Source organism: Halichoerus grypus, chromosome 7 (genome assembly GCF_964656455.1).
Source record: "Halichoerus grypus chromosome 7, mHalGry1.hap1.1, whole genome shotgun sequence".
NCBI lineage: Eukaryota > Metazoa > Chordata > Mammalia > Carnivora > Phocidae > Halichoerus > Halichoerus grypus.
Window position 1 is genome coordinate 78,856,177 of NC_135718.1, and position 22,187 is coordinate 78,878,363.

Genomic DNA, 22,187 nt, shown 5'->3' on the forward strand with positions numbered 1-22,187 from the left:
ATAGTCTGCTTAAAATCCAAGGACCCAAGAGGTCTGTGTGAGAGCATCCGGAGGGTGAGATGGGGTGGGGCTCAGCAAGATCAGAGGCTAATGTATCCCTCTGCTACCTTACTGACCTACTCTCATTTAAATCAAATCAGCGAGCATTTTATGAATGCCTATTCTGGGTTAAAGACTTCGCGAGTATTCTTTTTTGCTTTTTTCTTCTGGAAGCTTTAAGAAGGATCGGCTATTCACTTACTTGTTTCTTCCTTTATTCACTTCGGATAATTGCCTGCATGTCTGCTGTGTGCAGGCCTAGAGAAGGTTCTCTTTCCTTTAGGAGAGGGGAGACACAGCTGAGTTTTTTTTTTTTTTTTTGACAGAGAGACACAGCGAGAGAGGGAACACAAGCAGGGGGAGTGGGGGAGGGAACAAGCGGGCTCCCCACTGAGCAGGGAGCCCCATGCATGGCCCAATCCCAGGACCCTGGGATCACGACCCGAGCTGAAGGCAGACGCTTAACGACTGAGCCACCCAGGCTCCCCACCACAGCTGAATATTCCTGGCTGCGTAGAAAACAAGCTTGCATTCGGCTGAACCTTCTTTTCTTGGCTCAGAATTCCACATGGTCTCTCTCAAATACTACGTATTTGCTTATTTACTTTATCATGCTCATCTGAGGAGTGTTTTGGTTGTCATTTGCTTTCCTGAGCTGTTCTTAGCAGCCTCCAGTAATGAGGACTGCTTTCGGGGCTATTTTTAAAACTACTTCTAGCACCTTTAAAAAATCTTAATACAGAGTGTATGGTCTTTAGTTCTGTAAAAGTGATATTTTCCCCTAACTGTTTGTCAGCAGAATTTTGGGCTCAGTGGTGGTTAAGAACATGATTTAGGTTTGGAACATTACCGTGTAGGTATGTGAGTTTGGGCTCCGTCTCTTTTGATTTGTAGTTTCTTTATCTGTGAAATGGAAATAAAAATATGTGGTCCATAGGACAGTAGAAAGGACTATATGAAATAGCCTATGTCTCACTGAGCCCAGAGCTCAATGAATGGTAGTCGTGATTGTGATGTTTGTTATCAATGACAGTGTTTGGCACCTAAGAAATGTATATATATATTTTTTTTTAACAAGCTGTTAAGGTAAACTCGGAGGGACTTGCCTTGCTTTGCGGACTTCTGATTTTACTTTGGTGCTGTATATTCTGCAAGTCCCTAGCTCCCATTATTTTCTCCCTTCGAAATCTCTGATGATATTCAATAGCTTATGGAATCAACACCACGTTCCTGAGGCTGGTGTCCTAGGACCCCACCAATGGAACCAGATGTCTTGGTCTTCTCCAGACTCACGTGCATGACTCCCCTGCAAGTCTAGCAGACTGATCCTTCCACCCTGAGGCTCTTCCTCCCCAGGTTCCCCCTCTTCCTGCCTCTTCGTGTCCTTTTCATACTAGTTCTTTCTAGCTGGCTTTCAAGCTGCCTTCAAGTCAGCTTAAATGAAGAAACCTACCTGATTCTCTCCTTGCTTCCTACTCCAGGACCTCTGCAGCTCATTCTCTGCACGTACAATTTGGAGCACTTGGCCCTTTTATTCTCTATGTCATCGTAATTTATATGAACTGAGCTTCACTGGTTCCTTGCCCTAATGTCCGGTAGTAGCTGACTTCTTCTAAATATGCCTGGGAGTCACTTGAAGTCATGAACAGGAGCTCACAAACACATCTGGTCTATTTATCCAGCTTGGGCAGTTGCATTTCTCTTATTTTGCTTCAGTCCTGCCTAGGTGGTTACTGCAGAGCCCACCCCTGCTGTTTCCTTTGCTACTTGCCCCAGGTACAGAAATGAGGTGCTCGGATCCCTGCTTCCCCTCCACCAGTCACCCCTCCCTGACCTTCCAGCTCCACCGCTGCCAGGGCCAAAGCATGGTTGGGGTGCAGAGTGGGGTGAATGCCTCCCCTTACTTTCAAGCCCACTTGGGCCTTGAGCACCTGTGAAATTTAAGTTCATTTTCCTTGCAGCTTCCCTAACTGCATCATCGCGGCCTCAGTCCAAAGTCCTGGGAGTCTGGCCAGGAGATCAGTTGACTTGGCGAACCCCGTGCTGCACTCCCCATTGCCCCTGCCTGCTGACAGGTGGAGCTCAGTCCCTGACAGAACCTTCCTGGGCCTCTACTTCTCCCATCAGAGCATTCCGCTGGCTGACAAGATCCTGAGAGTCACTTATAAAAAAGAGGCGAAAACTCTCTACCACACCAGTTTGCCAGACTTCTCCACACATGTCTGAACCCCACCTTTAGGTACAACTAGGGCTTCTTTTGTGATCCCCACTCGATGTTTACCCCTTATGGAGCACGGCTGGATTGCACGCTTCGCTGGAGCACCACCGTTCATGTTTGCAGCGCCTAGAGCTAGTAAGTTCTCAATCAGTGTTGATTGGAGAAATACATGAATGCATTAAAATAATACTAGCTAATCATTTTTGAGTACTAGACACTATTTCTGGTGTGTTATAGACATTATCTCGTTTCATCATCATGAAGATTCTGTAAGGAAGTAGTACCGTTAGATGTGGCGTCTTCCGTCTGGTCTCGCAGACTCACGCTCTGCCCTTCTCCACCTACTGTCTGCCCCAGGGGACTGGCCCATGAGGATTACTCCAGTAGGACTCCCTTCCCTCTGGTTTTATGGGTTTGGCCATTGGGAGGCACTGGAGGAAATCAGAGTGAGAGAGGGATCACTGGCTGGCCCCTTTTTTGTGGTGTTGCCTTGACCAGGCTGGGACCCTCTCCTTCATTATCCCTGGTGATTTCTTCTCTGCTTAGATCTCACCTGTGTAAATAATCCATTTGTTAAGCCCTCCTCTAATTCTGCCGTGTCACCCATATCTCTCTAGGACTCTGAGTGGAAACGATATTATTGATAAGGAAACTGAGACCCACAAAGGTTAAGGGATTGCTTAAGATCACTATACTAAATTGTTGACCTGGAGATTAGTGTCTAAGCCCATGGCTTTGACCACCACCTGGCGCACACAGAAGGACTGCACGTGATGCTGGGAGGCAGCGAGGCATGGTGGATAAGCTCATGACTGTTGCAGTCGTAAAGGTTCAGACTCTAAAACTGGCCCCGTAACCTAGTTAGAGGGTCACTTGGGGCAAATTATTCTACCTCTTTAAGATAAGGCCTTACATTTGTGCAATGGAAATTTCACCTACCTTAGAATTATCATAAAGCTTAAAGTCATGCGCTAATTTCTTTCCTTCCTTTCTTTTCATCAAAGTATGACATAACGTGACATTAGTTTCAGGTGTACACGTAGTGATTGGACAACTCTATACATTATGCTGCGTTCCCCACAAGTGTCGTTACCCTCTGTCCCCACATAGCACCATACCATAGACTGTATTCCCTGTGCTGTACCTTTCATCCTGTGACTTATTCATTCCATAACTGGAAGCCCGTGTGTCCCACTCCCCTTAGCCCCTTTTGCCCATGCCCCACTCCCTGTGGCAACCATCAGTTTGTTTTCTGTATTTATAGGTCCGCTTCTGCTTTTTGTTAGGTTGTACATTTGTTTTTTAGATTCCACATATAAGTGAAATCATAGGATATTTGTCTTTCTCTGGCTTATTTCACTGAGCATAATACCCTCTAGATCCATCCATGTTGACGCACATGGTAAGAGCTCTTTCTTTTTTAAGACTAATATTCCCTTGTATATATGTACACCACATCTTTTTTTTTTGTAGAATGCAACTGTTTCTAAACTTAAATTAGCCAATATATAGTACAACATTAGTTTGTTATGCAGTGTTCAGTGATTCATTAGCTGTGTATAACACCCAGTGCTCATCAGATCATGTGCCCTCCTTAATGCCCATCACCCACCACATCTTCTTTATCCATTCATCTATCGATGGACTCTTGGGTCACTTCCATATCTTGACTATTGTGAACAATGCTGCAATAAACATAGGGGTGCATATATTCTTTTGAATTAGTGTTCTTGAATTCTTTGGGTAAATACCCAGTAGTGCAATTACTGGATCATAAGGTAGCTCTATTTTTAATTTTTTGAGGAACCTCCATACTGTTTTCCACAGTGGCTGCACCAGTTTGCATTCCCACCAACAGTGCACGAGGCTTCCCTTTTGTCCACATCCTCGCCAACACCTGTTGTTTCTTTTTTGATTCCAGACATTCTGACAGGTGTCAGAATGAGATATCTCATCGTGGTTTTGATAATGCATTTTCCTGATGATGAGTGATGCTGAATACCTTTTCATGTGATTATTTGTCATCTCTATGTGTTCTTTGGAAAAAATGATTATTCAGGCTCTCTGCCCGTTTTTAATTGGATTTTTTTATCGGTGTTGAATTGTATACCTTTTTTATATATTTTGTATATTAATACCTTATCAGATATATCATGTGTGAATATTTCCTCCCATTCAGTAGGTTGCCTTTTTGTTTTGTTGATTGTTTCCTTCACTGTGCAAAAGCTTTTTATTTTGGTGTTGTCCCAATAGTTTAATTTTGTTTTTGTTACCCTTGCCTGAGGAGGCATATATAGAAAAATGTTTCTTTGACTGAGGTCAGAGAAATCACTGCCTGTGTCTTCTTCTAGGAGCTTTATGATTTCAGGTCTAACATTTAGGTCTTTAATTCATTTTGAATTTATTTTTGTATGTGGTGTAAGAAAGTAGTAAGTTTCATTCTTTTACAAGTAGCTGTCTGGTTTTCCCAGCACTGTTTGTTGAAGAGACTGTCTTTTCCCTGTTGTATATTCTTGCCTCCTTTGTTGTAGATTAATTGCCCATGTAAATATGGGTTTATTTCTGGGCTCTCTATCCTGTTCCATTTATCTGTGTGATAATGAGCTAATTTATGTAAAGTGCTAGCATACTATCTGGCACATAATGAAGACTCAACAATTATCATAAAAGCTATTACTAAGGGGGTTATTTGGAACTATGGAAAACCTGGGAAAAGTTTACCAAAGATGCTTCTATTCCAACGGATTGGACAGTCAGCTCATAGATAGTAATAATGACGGAAAGAGTAATAGCAATAGAAGGAAAAGAACACTGGGTGGTTAGAATAGACCTTGGAACTGAAGTGCCCCTTTGGGTAAGGAAGGAGCATGTGGTTCAAAGTGGACAGGCCATGTTTCATTTTGTGTTTCTTCAGTTCTCCCTCCCCCTGGTTTTCTTGCCTTGGCATTGGCCATCTGTTGAGTATGCAAACATCCCTCAGGCAATGTGGTCTGAGTGAACCAAGAGAAATCAGTGGGCTTCTGGGACGTCTGGGTGGCTCAGTCGGTGAAGCATCTGCCTTCAGCTCAGGTCATGATCCTGGGGTCCTGGGATATGGGATAGAGTCCGCATTGGGCTCCCTGCTCAGCGGGGAGCCTGCTTCTCCCTCTCCCTCTGCTGCTCCCCCTGCTTGTGCTTGCTCTCTTTCTCTGACAAATGAATGCATAAATCTCAAAAAAAAAAAAAAAATCAGTGGGCTTCGTCATGAGCCTTCTTCCTGGCTGTTAATTTTTGTGACAATAACCATCACTTTCTGTAGCGTCCTGCCTGGCCGTTCTGGTGGAGTTAGACTGGTGGGGGCAGGAATGGGAGGGCCAGGATGCTGACTGACTTCAGAACATCCTTGGCTCTACTCTTTAAAACAAAGTTTCTTTTCAACGAGGAAAATTATACAGTATATTTTTGTGACAGCTTCATAATCTGAACAAAATTGTATAAATGATGCCAGTGAGTGAAGAAACATGTCTTAAGTGTGAGCTCTGAAGAGAGACAGTGCCAAGTAAGGAAGGAATACCTCATGTGGGCACACACCTTCCATCTAAACAGTGGCAAGGCTTGCAAATGTATGGCGTGCATCTATTTCCCACCCCTACCAAAACTACAGAGGTTCTCGGCATCTCTAAACACTACACTGAAATTTGTCATCATTCATTTGATTGAAGTTAGTTAGTCCATGAAATATGAAGCTTGTCTGTTATTATTGTTCTGTGGAGAAGAGGATTCTACCTCTCCACATTATACCAATGTCCGATGTTTACCCCTGAGTATAAAACCAAATAAGACTGGCTTCAGTTTATTAGATGAATTAATGCTATTGTCAATATTTCATTAGCAAGTTAGTATTTTTAGTGAGGGTTGTAAATTTAGAGTATTAGCTGCATTGTGAATTAGGATTTTTTATTCTCATTTATGTTGCCTACGGGGACTGTATCAATTGACTTTTGCTGTGTAACAAACCAGTCTAAAATTGATAACTTTGAAACAATAATCATTGTGTTTGTTCACAATTCTGTGGGTCAGCAATTTGGGCTTGGCTTTGTTGGGATGAGTCTGTTCCTGTTTTTTTTGGCTGGGCTCACTCATGTTTGCCATCAGCCAGGGGCTGCTGATCTCACTCACACATCTGGCTGTTGGCTGGCTATTGGCAGGGACAGTGGAGGTCACTGGGTCATGTCCCACTTCTAATCCAGTAGGCTCAGCTGGGCTCATTCTCATGGTGGTAGTCATAGTGTTCCCAAGAACAGCAAGAGGGCCAGTCCTAGTACATGGGTACTCTTTAAGTCTGAGCTTATGCCACATTTGCTTGTTCCATTGACCAAAGCAAGTCTTATGGTTAAGCTCAGTGTCATTGGGAGAGGGGGTTTTCTCAAAGGCATGGATATGGGAAGGGAATTATTGTGGAGTCTTTTGCAAATAACCTACCACAGAGACACAGTTTCAACATGATAATGTATAGTAATAAAACAATATGCTTATATTCACATAACTTTCAGAAAAGGCTTACTGTAATCTAATGGTTCTACTTAGACATTACATGTAGACATTTAATATTATTCAAATGAAATCCTATGCTGAACTATGGTTCTTGACACTACCACTACTGTTAATAAATATTTAATTTCATAATCATCCAATGAGAAAGGTATTACTCTTATCCCCGCCTTACATGTAAGGAAATTGAAACTTGGAGAAGTTGGACAACTTGCCCAATGTCACCATAGCTAAGGGGAGCTGTATTTGGGGAGCTGTAAGGATATATTAATTTAATGTGTACATGGGACTTAGTCTGGAGACTTCCACAGTATTCCGTGAGTATATGAACACTATATTCATGTAAAATACTAATAGTCTCTCATGTTCAATTATTACTTTTTAAATTTTATTTTGAAAGTTAGACCACGTATAGCTATGAAACTAAAAACGTGCTAACGTATTAAATTTCCCATTGAGAACATCTCTAAAATTGGTTCTACATTTTGCTTTAACTGGAAATGACTGCAAATACAATCCAAACTCCAGTTTGCAGAGAAGTCACAGAACTTTGCTTACTATTAAATAATCAAAACTTTTCAAGCACCAGCCATTAAGTTGGGTCATTAAATCTGAAACTACATTATCAGAACACTAAATTACTAGATAGCCTCCACTTCTTATTTTTTCAATGATGACCAAAGAATGTCTTTATCAAATCTCTGTGTATGTCATTGATCATTTGTTTAGATTTAAAGTAAAAGGCTTTATTTGAGGGAGGAAGGTTAAATTCTACATATGGAATCCATATCACTTTTGCGTCAAGCACACATCGAGAAAAGAATAGAAATGGAAATCGTATTGAAACAAAGAATCTTCGAAAGGATATCTCAAGGAAATGAGAAACAGGTTTTTGCTCCATTTGATAATATTCTCCTCTGTCTTCCTGAATGGAGTCTGAGAAAATATTAAATGTCACATCATTCGTTGAATGATAACTTTTAGATTTAAGTTTGGTGTGAATGGCTCATTAATTCTGTGATTGCTCCGCTCTCTTAGAATTAACTTGACATCAAAGAAGGAAGAAGGCACAGTGGAAGGGCTGGTGTTTTCCAGTTTAGTTCGTTAAAACTCTGTTAGACGAGAGTGGCAGAGAGAAGCAGAGGGACGTCAGTCTGGCCTTCTTTTTTCAAGGCTACTTTTGGTTTTATACCAAACTCTGTCTCAACAGTCAGCCCCTTGAGTTAGTGTGGTATTATGGCGCAATCGACTTCCCCGCCCTTCCTATGTGTGTATCGACAGTGGATGCAGATTAAGGTAAAAACATGGATGAAGATGTTTGGGAATGTTTCACATAAGAATTGATTTTGATGAGTAACTTTAGCATCAGTTTATACAAGGGTTTCTCAGCTGGGCCAACTGTCACTTGGCAATTCTGGAGGTATTTCTGGTCTTAACCACGCGCGGTGGAGGGGTGTTACTGGCCTCTAGTGAGTAGAGGCCAGAGATGTCGCTAATCATCCCACAATGCACAGGACAGTCCCCCACAACAAAGAATTATTGAGCCCCAAATGTCAATAGTGCTGAGATTGAGAAAATCCCGATTTATGTCATAGGAATGTCACTCCAGTTCTAATTTCTTAAACAATCCACATACAGAGCCATTGGTGTAGATGGCTATCTCTCAGCGATACTTTAGAAGGGATTGTGTGTGTGTGTGTGTGTGTGTGTGTGTGCGCGCGCGCACATGTGCGTGCACACGCAGGGGATTAAGTTATTTCTGAAATCCATTAAACTGTAAGATACTATGCTTTCCATTTATTTGACTCTCCTCGGGGCTGCCATATTACAAGATGCCCAAGGAATGAGTGAAAAGCAGCAGATATGAAGCTCAAGTTTGCGTACCACGTCTTAGAATGGCACATAGCATTACTGAGGGGGCTGCCTACTCATCCTCATGCATATGTAAGGAGAACGGCACAGGAGGGCTTTTCAGCTCTTTCTGGATAGTGTTTATTAGTGAAGCTTAGTCATTTTATTCATATTTATATATCTAAAAACTGGAAGTTCAATGCCTTGGTTAAAAGATTAGCTATGACCTGTTATCCTAAGGCAATGGTTTTATGGGTGCACATATCTGTCCAAATTCATCAGATGGTGCAATTTAAATATGCAGTTTATCGTGTCTAAATTAGTTCTTCATCACACTGTAAAAACACAATGCACATTAACATTCTCCAATCGTAAAGGGTTCAGACAATGTATGCCTGTGGTAAAACAGTCCTTCACTCCTCACTCCCACCCCCTTTGCCAAGGTCGCAACTGTTAACAATTTGATCTAAGTTTAAATACATATACACATGTTTTAATGTAATATGTAAAAATGGTCACATGAATAAGATCACAAAACTTTTTGCTTGCTTTTCTTCACTTTTCATTATGTTGTGGAGATCTTCCTGCAGGTGTACCCCATTCTTTTCTGATAGCTACATAGCATTTCATAATGTGACTGTATCATCAATTACTTATTTATTTAGGCTAATTTTTTTCTCTTTCACAAACAGCACAAAAAATCTTTTTAAAAAAATTTATTTTAGAGGGCGAGAGAGAGTGAGTGTGCGCGTGCACAGTGGGGAGGGGCAGAGGGAGAGAGAATCTTAAGCACAGAGTCCGATGTGGGGCTCAATCTCATGACCCTGAAATCATGACCCTGAGACCATGACCTGAGCCAAAACCAAGAGTCGGACGCTTAACTGACTGCACCACTCAGGCGCCTCCAAAAATCTTTGTATATAAACATGAATCATGTTATAAGTTTAATTTTTAGAGGTAGGATTGCTGAGTAAAAGCAAACATATCCTTAAGATTTGGGTGGCTACTGTTAAATTGCTTGCTGCAAAAGACTAAGAACTTAGCCTCTTCAGAGTATTCAGGAGAGCCCATTTATGACAACTTTGACAATAAAGAGTATTATAAATCTCTTAAGTTTTGCCAATTTGACAGGCAAAAATGAGTTTTATCAGCAAAGATGAAGGTCTTTGTTTTGTTATTTTGTGTTGGAATTTCGGTATTTCTATTAATTTTTACATAGTCTTTGCATGTTATGGATACCAACTCTGTGTTACATGTTTATAAAATATTATCTGTGAATAGTCAGAGAATGACCATATGATCCAGCAAGTCCACAGCTGGTTATGTGCCTCAAAGAATTGAAAGCCAATGTGCACAGTAGTCTTAACTCATTCACAAAAGGTAGGAGCCAAAGGGGTGAAGGCCACCTGAGTATCCATCATCGGGTGAATGCACAAATGAAATGTGATATATATACACAATGAAATATTATCCAGCCTTAAGAAGGAAGGAAGTTCTCGGGGTGTCTGGGTGGCTCAGTCAGTTAAGCAGCTGACTCTTGATTTCGGTTCAGGTCATGATCTCAGGGTCCTGGGATTGAGCCCAATGAGAGGATTCTCTCTCCCTCTGCCCCTCCCCCCATGTTCTCTCCCTCTCTCTCTAAAATAAATAGTCTTTAAAAAAAAAAAGAAGTTCTGAAACCTGCTACAAAATGGATGAACCTTGAGGAACCTATGGTAAGTGAAATAAGGCAATCACAAAAGCCAATATTGCATTATTCCTCTTAAATGACGTACCCAGAAAAATCAAATACCCTGGTGGTTACCAGGGGCTGGGGAAGGGGAGAAATGAGGAGTTACTGTTTAATGGGGACAGAGTTTCAGTTTGAGGAGATGAAGAAGTACTGGGGATGGATGGTGGGGATGGTTGCACGATGATGTGAGTGTGCTTAATGTCACTGAGCTAGCCGCTTATAAAGAGTTAAACTAGTAAGTTTTATGTATATTTCACCATATTAGAAAGTGGGAAAAACATATAAATATGTTGTATTTGAATAAACAGATATATAATACATTTAAAATATATATTAAACATTTTCTTCTGATTTGTGAACATTAGTTCTCTTCCCAATAATTTGAAAGGTTACTTTTATAATAAACTATATTTCTATATAGACAAGGATCTGTTTCTAAACTATGTGCTCTTATTGGCCCATTTTTAAAATTGTCACATTGGTTTAATTATTATAGCCTTAGAGTATACTTGATGGTTGACAGTACAGGGCCATAGTTTTTGTTGTTTTTTGAATGTTTTTAATCTTGAAATATTTGTTTCATATGAATTTTAAAATCAGCTCATCAGCTTCTATCTTGAAAATTATTGTTGGAATTGCACTGAATTTACAGATAAGTCTGTCTGGTGAGATATAGCCTAGTACCCAGGGAATTTTGATTAATCACACTTTTCTTCGTTTTCCGAATATAACATAATCAATTTTTATTATTAAAAATTACTCTTATTGATAAAGTGTTTTGTAACTGCTTATGCTTAAAATCCTTCTCTGACTGTTCTACAGTTTTCTACATACAGTACTTCATCAGTAGTAGTAATCAAAAAACTGCCCTCTTGCATGCTACAAGCTAATAAGTATTCCCTACTATCTTATCTATTAGCTATTTATTAATTTTGTCTTTATTGAGAAAATGATTTAATTTTTATAAAGAATAAATGGATTTTTGGCTCTCCAGCAAATAGAGTGATAACTCGAATGTATGGTATGTTTTTCTCTTAAATACATGTGTTTGGATTTTCAAGGGTATCTCTGTCAAAAAACTATTTCTTGAAGCAATCTAATTATTTTAACCTGATTTTCCAGGTGAACGGATTTTCATACTCACAAGGAAAAAGCAGTCTTTGTAGAAGCAAAAAAGGAAGCTAATGTTAAATGAACATCAAACCCCAGAGAGGAGACCACAGTATTACTTTATTGGTGTTGCAGATATATTTGTTTGTTTCCAAATACCACTTTGGAACTCTCCATATGTCACTTACTGTAAAATTTCCCTGGTTATGGCATTTTATGAAATCCTCAGCGCCTCCTAGGATAAAATTCACCATCCTCAGAGAGGCATTCAGGAAGGCCTTCCCTGCTCATAGAACTTCCCGGAAGGATGTGGCCTTCTGTCTCCCACACCAGAAATTCAACTAACTCATTAATTTGCTTGGCATATTAATCCTTTGGTTTCAACAAAGTGGGACTACGTCAACTGGTGGATTTGGTGATTTTTGCTTTCTGTAGGCCACTGTGTCTCTGTCTGTCTCTCACACACACTTACACACTCACATTCCTACACCCACACTCATGCTTTCCTCCCCTTCTCTTTGCACTGTGATAACCTCATTTTTCGCCGTGGCTTTGACATTAGTCGTTTCCGTATCTGAGTCCATCTCCAAGCTGCTCCTCCCACCCTCTCGTAAGCTTCTGAGGGCGGACAATGTGTCTCCCTTGACTCTGTATCCTCAGCATCCAGCAGTGTGCCTGGCACCTCCAGAAAGTGAGCAAGAAATACTTGTGGAGCCAATGAGGTCAAGGACAGCCGCTCAGGTAACGCACACATTGCTTTCTGGTTCCCCTTCAGAGGAAGAAGGCCAGATCCATGGTTTCTTTCGTAATAAAACGATTCCTGACATAGATAGCCCTTCTCCTATGTCTTTCCTAGAATGCTAACTTGACATTTGCGCAAAAGGTAAATCGGTGTGTCTGGCCGTGGTGGGGAGGGAGTCGTCACTCCTGATGGATGACAATGCACTGGAGTCTGATCCCCAGCAACCTGTGGCATTTCCCATCTGTGCTTAATATCACTCCGTGTCTGTTCGGAACGTGGAACTATCCCAATGTTCTGAACAGAGACATTTTTAAAGGAAGAGCTTGTTGTTACCTACTCACGCCAGAGAAAATTATTTAGACGAAAATATGGTGGCTGAAGCCACACCTCTCTCTCCCTCTCTCTCTCTCTCTCTCTCTCCAGCACTACCTCATGTTACATTAAGGTATTCCTGGCAGACTTTCTTGCTGATGATTTTAGCCACAGTCTGAGTAATGTCTGCCCGCCTGCACGTTGTAAAGTGATCTCCCTTTATTAGATGAGGTCTTGAATGAAGGGCGGTGGTATTGTGTCTTCCTGGGTCAATAACTTCTGTCTTTCTACCACCTCTCTGCTCCCTGCAGACAGTGGGTGCCGAGGAGAAGGATGCTGTGGAAGGAAGGGGTCTGCTCAGCCACAGCCTTTTTCCACGCAAAGAAAGGCTTTTCATTGTGACTAACGCAGTCATGTCCAGTTAGCGTGGAAGAGTTTTGAGGGTTTCTTGCCCTCGCCCATTTTTAGTAAGGCTTCTAAAATGGAGCCCTACATAGCACAGGTGGGGAACATATAATTAATACGCACTTGGGAATGTCAGCTGTAAATGTAAATCTGGGAGTCTTAATGCGTCCTGGAATCCTGCAGGTTCCGTGGAATGATTTTTTTTTTCATGGATATAAAAACAAGTTGTAATTTATTTTTATAATAAATGACTAGATATGTTGAGAAAATAATTTCCAAATAGATGTGTCCTCATTGAACCAGAAATAGTATGTGAACTCTTCAGCTTACTATGCATTTTTGACTGGAAACCAAAAAAAAAAAAAAAAAAAATTGTGTTATTTATAAAGGCTCAAGAGACTGTCAAAATAGAGTGCTCATTCTCCCTAGCGATGGTTAGCTTTTTTTTTCCTTTTACACAGGGTTTGTTAATTTTAAACAACGTGAGACAGGCATACACAAATGTCTCCATCACCAGAAGCGGGTGGTAATAATTGAGACCTGTGGTAAATTTATCACATCCTTTTAAAATGTACATATGTAATAATGTTTGGCTTGTTCTCTGAGAGTATCAGACCACTGCAAAGTTTTTATTAAAAATATTTAATAAAGCAACAAATGCAAAATACTTTTAAGGTTAAGAAGAAGTACAGATAATGACTGTGTGAAGGAAGGGCACACTCTCTAAATGACACTGTCTCCTGCCTTGTTACTGAGCATTTTATCACACAATGGGACAGCTGTGTCCCGTGGCATTGGACTGATGGTTCTGAAAGTCAGGGATGATGACAGAGTTAGGCTTACAAATGAGATATTGAAACTTCTGTGTCAAGTGTGTGTAAAAATAGGTATTTATGTACAACTATGCTTATATATGAATATAATAGTTAATGAGGCATACACAAGTAAAGGTGATAGCAAATGATTGCTTCCATAAAGGGGATCTGGGTAGCTAGGGCACCCAAACATCCTTCTGTGCTTTTTAAATTCTCTATCTACTTTCTTAATTTCATAGCAATTTATAAAAAAAAAAATGTTCCAAGTAGATGAGTCCAATTTCTGTCACTTTAAAAAATCAAGCCAAATAATCAAGCTAAAAAAATAAAAAGATAAACTCAAAGGATTTGTACTCTTTCCCTCTGCTCTTCTCAAATATTTGGTTAGTACCTGAGCCTGGAAGGCAGTATGATGTAGGGGCACTTAATTTCCATGGATGACTATAGAAATACCCAGTTAATTAATAAGAATCCAAGGTTATTTAATTGTATTCCCAGAGCCCAACAAATGATCAAAACCACAAAATACTATGAAGCAGTTATTACTATTTCACAGATGGGATAAGTAAGGCTCAGCAGGTGAACTAGTTTGCCCAGGGTCACAGAGAGAGTTTGCGACAGGAGATAAACTACAGTGACATTTCTGCCCCGGAGCAGTTTAAACTAGTGAATGGTCTCGATCCTTTGTAAAAACCTATGGGTGGGACGATTTACACTTTAGTCGTAAGAAGATACAACATTGAAACTTTCAAACACATCTTCTACGGAACGGAGTTTGTCATACTCAGAAGGCTATGCAGATTGTCCTTGGCGTGCTTCAAGCAGGTTATAAATTATAACGACTGTTTATGTCCCCAAGTATCTATTTGAAATGTACTAATGTAGTTTCCCTAAAAACAACTCTTGTAAAGTCAGGCTTTTAAGAGTGGTAAACCATTTCTGGCATTTTTTTTTTTAACGGATTTTTTTTTTTTTTATGTTCATAATTTTATTTTAATCTACCCCTTTGTTGTTTTTGATGTTTCTAAATTATTCATTAGTTCTATAATGGGTTTTATTTTGTTTTTTACTTTATTTTCCTAAGTCTACAATATCCCTTTTTATATTTTTTTATTATGTTATGTTCATCACCATACATTACATCATTAGTTTTTGATGTAGTGTTCCATGATTCATTGTTTGCGTATAACACCCAGTGCTCCATGCAGTACGTGCCCTCTTTAATACCCATCACCGGGCTAACCCATCCCCCGACCCCCCTTAATGGATTTTTAAATTTTTTATTGTTATGTTAATCACCATACATCATTAGTTTTTGACGTAGCGTTCCATGATTCATTGTTTGTGTATAACACCCAGTGCTCCATGCAGAACGTGCCCTCCTTAATACCCATCACCAGGCTAACCCATCCTCCCACCCCCCTCCCCTCTAGAACCCTCAGTTTGTTTCTCAGAGTCCATCGTCTCTCATGGTTCGTCTACCCCTCCGATATCCCCCCCTTCATTCTTCCCCTCCTGCTATCTTCTTTTTTTTTTCTTAACATATATTGCATTATTTGTGTCAGAGGTACAGGTCTGTGATTCAACAGTCTTGCAAAATTCACAGTGCTCACCATAGCACATACCCTCCCCAGTGTCTATCACCCAGCCACCCCATCCCGCCCACCCCACCCCCCACTCCAGCAACCCTCAGTTTGTTTCCTGAGATTAAGAATTCCTCAGATCAGTGAGGTCATATGATACATGTCTTTCTCTGATTGACTTATTTCGCTCAGCATAACAACCTTCAGTTCCATCCACGTCGTTGCAAATGGCAAGATCTCATTCCTTTAGATGGCTGCATAATATTCCATTGTATATATATACCACCTCTTCTTTATCCATCATCTGTCGATGGACATCTTGGCTCTTTCCACAGTTTGGCTATTGTGGACATTGCTGCTATAAACATCAGGGTGCACGTACCCCTTTGGATCCTTACATTTGTATCTTTGGGGTAAATACCCAGTAGTGCAATTGCTGGATCATATGGTAGCTCTATTTTCAACTTTTTGAGGAACCTCCACACTGTTTTCCAGAGTGGCTGCACCAGCTTGCATTCCCACCAACAGTGTAGGAGGGTTCCCCTTTCTCCGCATTCCTGCCAACATCTGTCGTTTTCTGACTTGTTAATTTTAGCCATTCTGACTGGTGTGAGGTGGTATCTCATTGAGGTTTTGATTTGGATTTCCCTGATGCCGAGCGATGTTGAGCACTTTTTCATGTGTCTGTTGGCCATTTGGATGTTTTTAATGATAGTTGAATTCATTAGTTTTATCTTGTCTCACAAAGTGCCACAATCTTAGAGACTTAAAGCCACACTCACTACTTAATCTCACCGCTCTGAAGGCTTGGGTAGCATGGCTGGATTCCCTGTTCAAGGACTCCTAAGGCTGAGATCAGCATGACAACTACACTGCTTTCTCCTCCGGAGCTCAGGGTCCTCTTCCAGGCTCCTGTGGCTGTGATGGGACTTGGCTCCCTGCCAGTGTAGGACTGAGGTCCCCACGTCCTTGCTGGTTGTGTGTCAGTGGTCACTCTCAGCGCCTAGATTCCACCTGCGTTCCTTGTCACGCGGCCCTTCTGTCTTCGAAGGCAGCGATGGAGAATCTCTCTTGAATCAAAACCTTCTCATGCTTAGAAACCCCGTCCCCAGGAAGAGCCCAATCCCTCCCAAAGGCTCACCTGATTGATTTTATCTTAACATCACCAGATGGTCTTATCTGAAAATCAACTGACTAAGGACCTTAATCATATCTGCAAAACCCTTTCGGAGGAGTACCTTGATTATTAGTGTTCGAATTAGTGGGAGAGGGTATAGATACACCAAGGGTGGGAATCTTGGGGCTGTCTCCGAATTCAGCCCCCCATAACTGATGAGGAGGCTGAATATAGTATAAATACCACCACCACCACACCTCCTCCTAGCCTGTCTGCTCCAGCCCCTGCTGGGCGACTTTCCCTTCAAGAAAAAAGCAGGAGAAGCATTACCACTTTACTTATATTTATTTACATAGGGTCATATTTAAGTGATAGCATCTTGCTTTCATCTTGCTTCATGTGAACATTAAAAGAGCAGGTGCAAGAGAATTTAATATCCATACATAGTTGGACACTCAGGGAGATGGTATGATCTGCCTGAAGTCCCACAGCTTTCTGTATCTCCATATTCCAGGAGGAATATGCCATATTTCAAGGTTCTGAATAGACTGCAGACTTTGATTTCTACAATACTTAAGTAGCAACATCTCTTAGTTTTATTTTTCAGAATTTCTAGGAAAAATGATTTTTTCCCCCCAAACCTGTAGACCAGATATCACTGAAAATCATACACAGCCATGCTCTTCTGGTTGCTTGCAGCGTGGGAAAGAGCTCCACGTACAGCAACAGGACCACATGGTAAAAAGCATTTATGTATGTGTTTCTGGAGGCATTTTTTTTTTAAACAGCCTATGATTTATTAAGTAAATGCAATAAATGGAAGCTAATTTTGAAGTTTAACGGAGGCAGCATTCCATTTGCTGTTTTCATGTTCTATGTGATTAACACAGATGTGGATGTGTTTCAGGACTTTGAGCTTTTATCTTGCATAAGGTGTGACCACACTCATGGGCACCAGAACGTGGTTTAGGCGATAATGTTGAAGCCACATCCAGTCTGATGTAGAATTAACTGAAAATGCTTCAAGCTTCTTTTCATCACCGAGTACATGGTCATCTTTATAGGACCATTTAGACTCCCTTTGAACTCTTTCTTGTCAAAATTTTAAACTCAGCTGGAGTTCATGGATGGATGTTGCTCCTAAGAACAGGCTGATAATTTCAAAATGTGAGTCATAGGGAAAGCAGAATTCTCTAGAACCCTTGAACGTAGAAGAGTGCTCTGGACCCTAGGTAGCTTCCACTGCCCGATTTACAAATGTGGGAAGTGGATCCCTTGGAGGTTTAGGGATTTGCCCAAGAGCACACAGCTTGGGAAGTGATAGAACTCAGACATAAGTATAGATCTTTAGGCTCCAAGTCCTATACTCAGTTCACTAGTTGCATCCCTTGACGGAAAATGCATCCCAAGCAGTTTTCTGCAAATACTGTCATTCTGCAACCAAGAGAAGTGTTTGGATATAAAGTATTGGGATTAGAGAGGTGGTTTCAATCCCTACCTCCCTTCCCACCCATGCCAACCATACCAAAAGCTCAAACCTCTATCCCCTGTTCTCAGTTCCCCCAATCTATCTTCTGCTGCCATCCATGGGACCTCACTCCACCCACCAGCCCATGACTGTCCTCTTTGCTCTGGATCCTTGTAACGTGTACTAAGGTCAATGTTGCTCCAGGGGTGGGGCCATGGGAATGGTTCATCTGCTCAGCAGTGAATGCAGCAATTGCTCGAAATTAGACCAATGAAATATTTTTGGGAGGAGGAGTATTTTATCACTGACATTGTTGAGAACTTGTGGCATATAGTGATAACAAAAAGCAAACTGACTTTAATTTTTTAAAAATAGACACTGTCCTCCCATTACTTCCCATGACACTGACCTGGATTAAAGGACAGGAATCCCCCATGAGCTACTCACATTTATAAGCCTTCAGGTTCTTTATAAAGTGTTCCCTTTTGGTGTGGGTATACGGGCAACGCACCATCATAACATTTTGAAAGTACATGTACTTAAAAAAAAAAAATTTGAGGGGGATCTGGGTGGCTCAGTCGGTTAAGCCTCTGCCTTCGGCTCAGGTCATGATCTCAGGGTCCTGGGATCGAGCCCCACATTGGGCTCCCTGTTCAGTGGGGAGTCTGCTTCTCCCTCTCCCTCTGCCACTCTCTGCCGCTGGTGCTCTCTCTCTCACTTGCTCTCTCTCAAATAAATATTTAAAAAATAAAATTTGAAATTGTGTATGAAATGTAGAGTAGATCCCCAAGTATCACAAGGAAAGCAATTTTGGTAAATAGATTGCTGAGAAGCCAGAATCTTAGAGCTTTATCTGGGTTCATATGGGGTTTTAAATTTAGTGTGTTTCCATTAGCAAAGAACTTTTAGTTCTGCTTGTCACTGGGCTCATATAGAATGGACATTTTAATACATTTCAGGTTGAAGCAGTGCTGAGCAGGGATTAAGACAGCCTAGGTCAGATCTGGACATTGTGACCATGGGCGTATTACCTAATCTAGCTAAGCATCAGTTTCTCCAACTATAAAATGGGAACAAATAATAGTACCTACCTTATAGAGTCCTTATGGGCATTAAAATCAGTTGCATAAAGGACTTAGCCCTGTGCTGGCAAATATTAAACATTCAATAAATGTTTATCATCACTTTTGTCATTATCCAGTGGCCAAAAGATTGTAAATTTTTAATTCTTAAAAATGTCGTACTCGGATACAAAATTCGGCATATTTTCTTTATTTCTTTCAAATGAGGAACATGGAAACACTGGTATGGGTCTTTAAGGACATGACCTCACTTCATTGTGGTTAAGATTTTTATTTAGCAAATTTCTCCAAGGGCACTAGATGGCGACCTTCTCCTTTAAGAAAAAGAGGAAACGGCACAAAATAAAACTAAGGTTTCATTAATACTTTCTTGCTTTGATAGTTGAAACTTACTGCTGCAGATTTAAAAGCAAACAATACAGAGTAAAGCCACGTCTTTGAATACTAAAGGTTGTCAGAATCATAGAATTTCTAGATTTTCTGGTGTCAGGCTAGGAGCAGAATGTTAGGGAAAACATTTTGTGTGGGCATTGGGAGTCCTGGATTCACACTTATTAACTTAGGTGACCTTGGACCTTACCTTTCAAGCTCTAATTTTTTTCCTTTATAACGTGAGGTGATTTGGTTAGATGATCTTCAACGTTGTTTCCAGCTCTGAAATGCTATGATTTTTAATAATTCAGTGTTTACTCTTCTACCAGGCTCTTTGTGAAGTGTTCCTTGCGCTCTAATATTTGTTAAGCCAATGGACAAGATTTAATGTCACTAGGTGTCAACATTACTTAAGTTAAAACTGATATATTAAAAAATAAGATGAATTTTGGAAGATAGGGATGCAGTTAGGGTTCTGAGGTATGTGTGTGTGTGTGTGTGTGTGAAATCTTGGTCTAAAGGTTCCTTTTTAAAAAAAATAAGCAAGGAGAAACATTTGAATATCTGCATTTAAGATAATGTAAAACTTGAAAGAACCTGTCCAAGAGTCATTTTAAAACTATTTCTATCTCTTCCATAAAGTTGAGCTTCTGCTAGAGTTTTGAATGCGATAAAGTTTTGCTAATGTATTATTTTAAAAGGCCAACTGTTTTGAGTGTTCCTAAGAGGATTATAGCAGTTTAGATTGCTCATAGATGGAAGCAACAGAATAGTAACTATCAATAAGACCAAGAACTCCTTCTCAAATATGAGTAAATAAAGCCAGCCTTGAGCATCTGGTGTGATTAAGAAATTCAGATGTGGTTTGGAATGTTTTTAATTTAAAATAATCAGATGAGTAGAACTGACAGTAAATAATAAAGAAATCTCCAGAATAAAATATATTTTAGGATTTGTTTATAAACCAAAGTATATGACTGCTTTTCCTTAGGCGTTTCAGGCAAGGTAGAAAGATTTTTTTTTTTTTTTTAATAAGTAGCCAGTGGTTGTACATTGATCTTTCTTTTAAAGGGAAGTTACTGTTTCAGAGAAAGTCCTTTGGTATCTTAGTCTGCATCTATTTTTTTTCCCTTTAAAAAAAGATTTACTATTCTGTTGATCATTACCTGGAGACATGCTCCTCCCACAGTCACAGATAAACTCACACAATGATTTATGTGATGAAGATGCTCTCTGTGACACACACAATAGATAAGAAAAGTAAATTTTAGGCATTAGCAAATACTCAGGCTCAAAGAGGCAGAACAATCCCTTTAGCAGAGGCTGAGGGGGTGGATGCACAGGTAAGGGAAAAACAGATTACAGATGCAATTTTCCCCCCAAAATTGGCGCTGGTAGGGGCGAGGCGTGGAAGACGATGTCGTGATATAATCTGGATGCTCGTATACACATTTTAACTGTAGCAGATGAAATAAAATCCAGGCTCTAAGAAGTTTATAGCAGAATGGCCTTCCCTCCACCCCGCCAAACCTTTGGCTCATTACCATATGCATACTCATTCCACTTTCCTACCAAAGGTTCACTATTCCCAGTAAAATTTTATGCTGAAAAAAGTTGGAATTGCTATTGCCCTGTCATTCTTATTCCCTGGGGTCACAAGCACAGGGCTGCACAGTAAGAGAAATACACACACACACACACACACACACACAAACACACACACAAACACACACCCTACCTTATCCAGAGCAGAAGAGAAGTAAAAAGTGAAAACGAAGATGAGTTTATGCAGGTTACTGACTCAAAGGCAGTCTAATATTTATGAAATATCTCACACTGTCTCTCACACACACCCCACCAAGTCTTTAGGCTCCAGTTACAAGCGCTGCGTCATCTGCCAGATCACATGGTAATTGTTGCTATTTCAAGGATCAAGTGGCATAAAGCTCCCCCCACCCCACCCCTTCCCTTTGGTACCATATAGCGTGGAAGAGTGATTACTGTGTGATGGGGTGAGACCCGGCTCTCTGGTCCAACCCTCCAGCTGGAAGCCAGGCTGTCGGTGGGGTGGCGCGCGCGGGGTTCTCACGGAGCGACTGGGAAAGGGGACGGGGGAGGGGGGTCTCAGGGGAGGCCGGGCAGCTCTAATTGGTTTCTCAATGAAAGATAATCACCTAGTCCCCCGAGAGGCTGGGGATTAGCACTCTGCCTCTCCTCTCCACCGCTTTTAGACGTCTCATCGTCCCCTCGGAGCTTTTAAGTCCACTCCGCAGAAGGGGCTCGCAGACAGCGGCTCCCCGCGCCCGCCGGCCGCTCCGGGGGCAGCGCTGCCGCGCGCGCTCGCACTCGGCGCCCCCCTCGGCTCCCTCGCCGCGCTCGCCTCCCCCGGCCGGCGTCCGGCCGCGCCCGAGGAAAGTTTCGCGGAGGGGCTCCGGGCGAAAATGAGCGAGCTGGAGGAAGACTTTGCCAAGATTCTCATGCTCAAGGAGGAGAGGATCAAGGAGCTGGAGAAGCGGCTGTCGGAGAAGGAGGAGGAGATCCAGGAGCTGAAGAGGAAGCTGCACAAATGCCAGTCGGTGCTGCCCGCGCCCTCGCCGCACATCGGGCCGCGCACCACCCGGGCGCAGGGCATCTCGGCCGAGCCGCAGACCTACCGCTCCTTCCACGACCTCCGACAGGCGTTCCGGAAGTTCACCAAGTCCGAGAGGTAGGCGCGGGCCGGGCGCGGCGGCCCGGAGCCCAGGCCCCTCTCGGGAGGGGGGTGCGCGCGGAGGGGGGGTCGGCGGGGGTGCGGGCAGCGCGGGGCGCCCC

General features: G+C 41.6%; 1 protein-coding gene across 1 annotated transcript in view; it reads left to right on the top strand.

Moving 5' to 3' along the window:
- Positions 1–21,365: 21,365 nt before the first annotated feature.
- The window catches only part of PRKG1 (protein kinase cGMP-dependent 1), a 1,234,019-nt gene continuing 1,233,197 nt past the window's right edge, over positions 21,366–22,187 (top strand). Inside the window, exon 1 of the mRNA XM_036123403.2 lies at positions 21,366–22,083. Within this exon, the coding sequence (XP_035979296.1) occupies positions 21,818–22,083 (266 nt within the window). The 5' untranslated portion in view covers positions 21,366–21,817. The remainder of the gene's footprint in view (positions 22,084–22,187) is intronic.